Source organism: Otolemur garnettii, unplaced genomic scaffold (assembly GCF_000181295.1).
Source record: "Otolemur garnettii isolate 467f Iridium unplaced genomic scaffold, OtoGar3 scaffold00007, whole genome shotgun sequence".
In the NCBI taxonomy this organism is placed as follows: Eukaryota; Metazoa; Chordata; class Mammalia; order Primates; family Galagidae; genus Otolemur; species Otolemur garnettii.
Genome location: NW_003852402.1, coordinates 303775 through 311677, shown reverse-complemented (window position 1 = coordinate 311677; position 7903 = coordinate 303775). Strand labels below are relative to the sequence as shown.

The window sequence follows — 7903 nt, the reverse complement described above, 5'->3', positions numbered from 1 at the left end:
TCACCTCTAGTGACAGGTGTACAACTCTACAAATATACTGAAAGCCACTGAATTGTGCACTTTAAATGGGTGACCTATATGGCATGTAAATTACCAAGAAAGCTGTTATAAGGGTGCATAGCACACCTCTTGGGGATGGGACACAATTATAGGAAAGACTCTACCTAATAAATGCAAACATTATAACTTAATTCTTTGTACCCTCAAATTAACCTAAAATAATTATAAAAAATTTTATAAAAAGGAAGCTGTTACAGGCTCAGCGCCTGTAGCTCAGTGGCTAGGGTACCAGCCATATACATGGGGGCTGGTGGGTTTGAACTTGGCAAGGGCCTGCCAAAACAACAATGACAACTGTAACAACAACAAAAAATAGCCAGGTGTTGTGATGGGTAGGTACTTGTAGTCCCAGCTACTTGGGAGGCTGAGGCAAGAGAATCGTTGAAGCCCAAGAGTTTGAGGTTGCTTAGAGCTGTGACGCCACAGCATCTATGGAGGGCGACATGGTAAGATACTGTTCAAAAAAAAGGAAGCTGTTACAGAAAACCAAACCAAACCCCAGAGACTCATAAAGTGAGCTTAAAAGCCTAGAGCAGGGGTCCTCAAAAATTTTAAACAGGGGGCCAGTTCACTGTCCCTCAGACCATTGGAGGGCCAGACTGTGGACCCCAGGACGAGTCAGGTGCTAAGCAGGACAAGCAACCGCGGCAAAAATATCCAGCAGGCCGGATAAATGTCCTTGGCAGGCCACATGTGGCCTGCGGGCTGTAGTTTGAAGATGCCTGGCCTAGAGACAGGTTTTGAATTTTAAACATGTGACTAACGTTTGAATCTAAGCCTGCCTTCTGGGCCATTTTCTCCGTGTGTAAGAGCCCTCTTGAAGCATCTGTGAGCTCATGCCACAGACTGCTTGAACACAGAGCTCACAGAAGGTCTAGGGACCTGGAGTGGGATGAGAACTGGACATGTTGTGGACTGTCCAGGGGTCTGTGGGGCAGAGCACAGGGTGGTGGCTATGTGCTAAGGACAGAATCAGGGCTTAAAAAGCTGTACTGTACTAACCCAGGGAGAGCAGTGACCTCCGATTGGTAATCTGACTCTAAACGGAAACCTGTATGGTGCCCCAACCAGTTTGGTGTCCTCTTCCCAGGATGGAGGCCAGAGGTTGTCACTTTCTCTCTTCTGCAGGGGCCTATGGCCTCCAGCTTTCCTTCCTCTCTACCCTACTCTGCAGAGGTGCCCCCGTTGACCAGTCCACATCCTTGTCCCTCCTCTGCCCCTGCCCATTCTGGCCTTCTGTTTTTTCCCGAGACCAGAAAGTGGGAGTAGGAGGAAAGGAAAAGACCAGGTTCTGGTGAGGTCTCTGGCCTTCCAACAGTTGTATCCTTGGGGACCCGACGCATACAAAAGCATGTGGAACCCAGCACCAATGTGTGGAACTGACAGGTCCCCCAGGCTGTGCCTGGCCAGAGGCTCCTTTGTGGCCAGGCCCATCTATCCTATTTTACAGGGGAGGACACTGAGAAAGAGAAATGGAGAAGACCCACTGAGTCAAGTCAACAATGAGCCCACCAGTACTCAGGCTGTCACTGCCTGGGGTGAGGGGACCCCAGCCCTGTCCCTGCCTCAGGCCTCCTGGCAGGAAGGAAACACCAGGCTCACAGCCAAGCATGGAAGATGCCTTTATTGGTACACGTGTGTGAAGGGCAGGATGGGCTGGTATGGAGAGGATGTGGGAGGTGACTGCCTTTCTCCCTCTTCAATGGGTCAGCCTTGCCTCTTCCAGTGTAGGGGCTGGGGCTCCAGACTCAAAGTTGATGGCCCAGTATAAGAGCCTGGGGTAGGTCCTGAGCTGGGTCACATGTTCACCTTTAGGGCCATTTGTGGAGGCAGTGATGGGGGTCCTGGTATGGGGGGACAAATGGGCCCTCAAAGCAGCACCTAATAATCTTCCATGGGCAGCATCCCAACCTCCATCTAGCCTGGCAGAATTGGCTAAGGCACAGTGGCTGAGCCTGTCCTGTCACAGGAGACCAGGGCTGTGCTGGGGACCCACCCTAACTCCCTGGGGACACGTGGCTGACAAAACACAGCTATTTTTTCCGCCGGGGGGTCCGGGAACCGCTGTTGCAGCTGTTGGGGGCTGGGGTTGCCTGTTCACAGGCAGCCCTCAAGTCCTTCTTGGGGGCTAGCCTATGCTTCTCACCCCTAGTTGGTGGGGAGGACTGGAGAGACCAGGGAGTCAGCAGGGCTTGCACACTTCGGACAGTCCCCACAGCCACAAGGAGCCCCCAGAGCAGGGTGGGAGCCTCCAGGGGTGAGAGCTGAGTCCTCACCCAGAGGAGGACCTGAGCCAAGGTGCTTCTGGAGCTGCGGACCTGGGGTGGGCTTTTGTCCTGTGGGGGCAATGTTGAAGAAGGCCCATAGGGTCACCCCTATGGTAGAGATCATCCCTGTCATTTCTCCACCCTGACCGGCACCCCCTAACCTGTAGCCCAAACTGCTTGAGCAGCGTCTCCAGCGTCGGGTCCCCCAGTGATACAGGTGGGAAAAATTCCTCCACCCACTGTCGCCGCCACCACCGGCTGCAACAGGATTGGATATTAAGTGTGTGGCTAGAGTCCAGTTCCTAGCACCCTGCCCAGTGCCCCAGCCTTACCCCTGCTCCCCAGGCTGGGAGAACCAGTACTTGTAGCGCTGGGCCCGAATGTAGGTGGGTGGCTGCTCATGGAAAGGGTAGCTGGCCAGGTGGCTCTGGAGGAGGCGGATCACTGTGGCAGGGGAGAGGTTCAGTATAGCCCCACCCTGACCTCCATTCCTGCTCCCCCCTACTCCATACCCCAGGTCTCACCTGGCTCTTTGCCCTGCAGCAGGCGCAAGACCAGGCTGGTGAACCAAGGGCTATGTGTGTGAGGGCCCAGGGCTGCAAACCACATCTGCCAGTCGAGGCGGGGCTGGTGTGGCACCACAACTGGGGGTGCCCGACTCACATTCCCAGGCTTGTACATGAACTCAATCTCCTGCCACATAGAGCAGTGGTCAGCTGGGCAAGCCTGACTCGGTCGCTTCTTGCCCCCACCCAGTCAGAAGGCTTACTGTCCAGTGCTGCCCATCATAGCTGCCTTCCAGCACCACTTCAGGCCGCCCACCCAGACCGGTCATCCGACGGAAGAGGCCGTATGAGTTGGCCAGCTGCAGGTGTTCCACGGCACTAAACAGGCGGTGGGCCCTAGGCCAGAGGCGCCCATGGGTCTCTGGCTCCATGTAGGAGTATGGCACCTGGAGGCAGGTGGGCAGAGGCTCAGTGCTGCCACTGCGGCCCCTCCCAACCCTGCCACCCGCAGCACTACCCACCAGGCTGATCACGAACAAGGACACCGTGGCAGTGCCAAAGATGGACAACTGGACTGTAGCACTGAGCTTCTGCAGCCACCCCCGCACTTGGGTCCACCTGGGGCAGGGACCCAAGTGTGGTCAGGTCCACCCTGCATACCCCTTTCCCTCCCCCTTCTTGGGCCATGTACCTCCAGAGGGCAGCCAGCAGCTCCCAGGTGAGGGAGGCCACACCCAGCCACATGGTGGGCATCGTCACTGTCTTTAACCACTGGGAGAACTGGTGGAAGGTGAAGGCTGCCAAAGGAAGGGGTTATAAGAAGGTGTGCTCCAGCCCCTGAGCTCTGGTCCCCCAGCTGGTACTCACTGGTTCTGGAGTGGATGGTACGTTGCTGCCAGTCGATCTCCAGACCAAAGCAGTACACAGTGCCACAGGCCAGCAGACCGAAGACGGCCAGTTCCAGCAGCAGGGACAGCGAGGCCAGCAGGGTCTTGGGCCAGGCTGTAGAGCCGGGTAGTCATGACTCAGTGGAGGGTCCACAGCCAAATGGCTAAGGTAGAGCTAGAGCAGGGGTCACCTGGGGGGTGCTATAGGAAAGGAGACACCTGGAAGGCAGGGACCGCATCTGAAACTCACAGATGGACATCTTCTTGTGGTGGCCATGGGCAGGCTGGGCAGCCAAGTGGTGGTCATCCAGAAGGGCAGTAGTGAGGACCAGTGTCAGCAGGTTGAAAAAGTTGTAGTTGCCAGTAATTACAATGAGGACTTGAAGCAGCACCTGCGGAAACCGACTCAGAGGCTCTGAGGTTCTCCCTCCTGGGCCCTCCAACCTGGCAGGCATACACCCACCCTCCTAGTCGTGAGTCCTTCTGCCACCTGTCCCCAGTGGGACACATTGGGCAGTGATGAAGGAGGCCACGCCCTATCTGATGGCTGAGGGCTCCACCCACCTGTGAGTAAAAGGCAGCCAAGCGTAGACCGCGAATGGGGGCAAAGAAGAGAGGGGGCATGGCAATCTCAATGAGGAAGGTGGCTACTACGCTGAGCTTGTGCAGCCAGACAGGCAGGTGGTGGGCCAACCAGGCAGCGGGTGTGGGCAGACACTGTGTCTCGTAATGGTAGGTGAGGGCTGCAGGTGACAAGCAGGTGGTAAGGGCTGGGCAGAGCCTGCAGACCACCCCAGATCCAGGCTGAGACCCTTACCAGTGAGCCCCCACCACGCGGGGCAGCGGCTGGTCAGCTTGACCACGCCTGAGGCGAACATGAGGCGGAACAGCAGCCAGCGCACGAGCCAGAAGGGGAGGGCTTCATGGGGTGAGGCCTCTGCTGGCCCACCCTGTAGGACCTGCTTCCCTTGGAGGGACTGCCTCAGTGGGGCCACCAGCACAGCCAGGAAGCCAGTCTCCAGCAGCAGGGAATCCCTACAGGGAGAAAATAGTGCAGAGTTCCCTCCCCACTGAGGCCACTCCCTTCAGAGAGTCCTTCCAGAGAGGCAAACTCACCCTGCCCCACCCACCTCCTGTGGCTTCACACCCAGCAGTCACTCACCATTGGAAGTAAAGGAACACCTGGCCCACCTGTAGGGAGAAGGGCTGTCAGCATGCAGGAGTGTGTCTGCAGCTGCAGGGCACGGTGCGCTGGGAACAACGGCCCCAGTGGTTTGTGGGGGCAGCAGGCACCCCACTTGCCTGGCAGGCAGAGAGGTAGAAAGCCCAGAGCAGCAGGTAGACGAGTGGATGGCGCAGCGGGCGCGCCAGCAGGGCACCCAGTGCCAGCAGCACGCCCAGCAGGCTCAGCAGCTCCAGGCCCTGAGCGGTGTCCAGCCCCAGCCTTGGGGCTTCCCACAGTAGCGTCGGTGTCTCCCATAGTTGCTGCCAGCGCCCCTTGCCCTGAGGCCGCAGCGTCCTCCGCGCAGGTAGGATGCCCTCTGGGCCATAGAGGCCTGTGGGAGCGCGTGTTAGGGCCAGGCTCTGGACCCTCCCCCTCTACAACCAGGAAACCCCGCCCAGCCCTTCCAGAAGGACTCCCCCAAGTTGGAACTTGAAGACACCCCGTCCAAGAGCCCACAAGGCCTGCCCAGCTTCCTAGGTCTAGCCCTCTCACTTCCCGCTGCCCTGGGTCAGAGCCCGGAGCTACATAAGCGGATCAGTGCACGTCTTCCTCTCCCACACCCGGCACGGCACTGACTGCAGCCCCCTCCCACAACGGCGTGAGTGCCGGGTGGAAAGCAGAGAGAACATAGTTTCCCGCGCGCAGGCTGGGGGCTGTCCCACCCTGAGTACCCTCACCCGGAATCTGCGTGTAGAGGGAAGAAAAGGCGAACATGAAGACGGTGGCCACGCCCTGGAGGAAGAGCTGTCGTGGGAGCCGAGAACCCGCCATATCCACTACTCGGCCGGCTGGAGCGGGACCCACTGCAGTTCCAGGCCCCGCCCCCGTCCCCGCCCGGACCAAAGCTCCCCAACCCGCCTGCAGCAGCTCAAAACCCCGCCCCCAACCCGTTCGCCGCAGCTCAAAGCTCCTCTATCCCCGCCCACAGCAGCTCAAAGTACCGCCCCTAGGCCGCTGTAGACTAGGCGCCTCTGCAGTAGCTCAAGCCTCGTCTGCCGGCCCCGCCCCCAGAGGGCAGCCTGGCTGTTCCCCGCGGAGTAGCGCGCGGGTTCGCTACTCCAGGCTTTGGCCCGCGTGATGTCATAGCCATGCGCGCGTCGCCGCGCTATGTTCTTTCCTGGGCGGGAACAGCAAAATGGCCCCAGAACTAGTGGCGGGCTGAGGACACTGTACTCCTTGGAAGTGGGCCCTGCGGTCCTCGCCACTCGGCCCCTCCCGGACATGGAGGACGTGGAGGCACGCTTTGCCCACCTCTTGCAGCCCATCCGCGACCTCACCAAAAATTGGGAGGTGGACGTAGCGGCCCAGCTGGGCGAGTATCTGGAGGAGGTGAGGGTGGCAGGGAGTGGCGCGGCCGGGGTGGGGCGCGGGGCGGGGGCTGCGGGGAGGCCCTGCTGCTCTTCAGCTGCAGCCATCTGGCATTGTGGTCGCACTGATTCTCAAACTCGCTTCTTCCTCTCCAGTTCCATCCCTGCTTCCGAAATCATCTCTGGTTAGGTTAGCCTGGAGCTGCCATTGCAGGTCGCCACCCGTTAGTGATCCGTCAGATCGACTTAGTGGGTGGTGACTAGTATTTTTCTGTAATGGAGTGTAGTAGACGAGACAGCATTATCTTTTTTTTTTTTTTCTTTGAGACAGAGCCTCAAGCTGTCTCCCTGGGTAGAGTGCTGTGCATCACAGCTCACAGCAACCTCTAACTCTTGGGCTCAAGCGATTCTCCTGCCTCCGCCTCCCGAGTAGCAGAGACTATAGGCGCCCGCCACAGCGCCGGCTATTTTTTGGTTGCAGCCGTCATTGTTGTTTGGTGGGCTCAGGCTGGATTTGAACCACCAGCTCAGGTGTATGTGGCTGGCGCCTTAGCCGCTTGAGCCACAGGCTCCGAGCCAGCATTATCATTTTTTGTTTCAGTCACTGTGTGCGTGTCTCTGTGTTTGAGAGATGATGTAAGAGAGATCTATATTGGGTGTTCATACCCATTTCAAGCTACTTCTCATCTCACGCTGTAAGCATTTAGCCTTCCATATTTGACAACCCTGCCTAGATCTGCTTTCTTTTCTGTGACAGTGTCATTTTATCATCTTCAGTAGAGTGCTATGGCATCCTAGCTCACAGCAAACTCTTGAGCTCAAGCAGTCCTTTTGCCTCAGCTTCCCAAGTACCTCGGACTACAGACACGTGGCACAAACCTGGCTATTTTTTAGAGATGGAGTCTCACTCTTTTTTAGGCTGGTCTTGAACTCCTAAGCTTAATCAATCCACCCGCCTCAGCCTCCCAGAGTGCTAGGATTACAGGCATGAGCCTCGAGACTGGCCCTAGACCTCTGTCAAGGAGCTGTCCCCTCCATCTCTGCACTTTACTTTCACTCCTCAGACCAGTGCAGTCTGGCTTCTGCTCCACTTAATTGTCTGTTGTCTTGATCAATAGTGACCTTTTTCTACCAAGTCCAGGGGCCAACAGAAATGTCATCTTAGGGCCTGACATGGTGGCTTACGCCTGTAATTCCAGTCCTCTGGGAGGCCAAGGCAGGTGGATTATCTGAGTTCACAGGTTCAAGGCCAGCCTGAGTCAGAGCAAGAGCCTGTCTCTAAAAATAGCTGGGCCCTGTGGCTGGCAGCCTGCAGTCCCAGCTACTTGGGAGACTGAAGCAAGAGAATTGTTTACCAGACTCTTAAGTGTTGAGTTCCTCAGGTTGGGGTCTGGGTCATCTTCTGACAAGTTTCCCTTAAACAATCTCATTTATTTTCTTAATTTAAAATATCACTTGTGGCTTGGAGCCTGTGGCTCAAGTGGCTAAGGCACCAGCCACATACACCTGGGCTGGCAGGTTTAAATCCAACTCGGGCCTGCCAAACAACAATGACGGCTGAGGCAGTACCTGTAGCTCAAAGGAGTAAGGCGCCGGCCCCATATGCTGGAGGTGGTGGGTTCAAACCCAGCCCTGGCCAAAAACTGCAAAA

The 7903-nt window shown here is 57.1% G+C and overlaps 2 protein-coding genes across 5 annotated transcripts in view; one reads left to right on the top strand and one right to left on the bottom strand.

The window, feature by feature from the left end:
* Positions 1 to 1663: 1663 nt before the first annotated feature.
* LMF2 (lipase maturation factor 2) lies at positions 1664 to 5743 on the bottom strand. Its single transcript, XM_003783082.3, has 14 exons — positions 5623 to 5743; positions 5023 to 5276; positions 4883 to 4911; positions 4538 to 4755; positions 4285 to 4463; positions 3971 to 4112; positions 3701 to 3835; positions 3525 to 3630; positions 3355 to 3451; positions 3097 to 3279; positions 2852 to 3020; positions 2660 to 2771; positions 2489 to 2585; positions 1664 to 2396 (listed from the first exon to the last, which is right to left on the bottom strand). Exons 1-14 carry the CDS (start codon positions 5714 to 5716, stop codon positions 2094 to 2096), a joined length of 2118 nt encoding a protein of 705 aa, XP_003783130.1. The 5' UTR covers positions 5717 to 5743; the 3' UTR covers positions 1664 to 2093.
* Positions 5744 to 6064: 321 nt separating this feature from the next.
* Positions 6065 to 7903, top strand: part of NCAPH2 (non-SMC condensin II complex subunit H2) — a 16270-nt gene continuing 14431 nt past the window's right edge. For all 4 annotated transcript variants that reach the window (XM_023509266.1, XM_023509264.1, XM_023509265.1 and 1 more), the window contains exon 1: positions 6065 to 6274. In XM_023509266.1, coding sequence (XP_023365034.1) covers positions 6167 to 6274 — 108 coding nt within the window. In that variant the 5' untranslated portion in view covers positions 6065 to 6166. The remainder of the gene's footprint in view (positions 6275 to 7903) is intronic.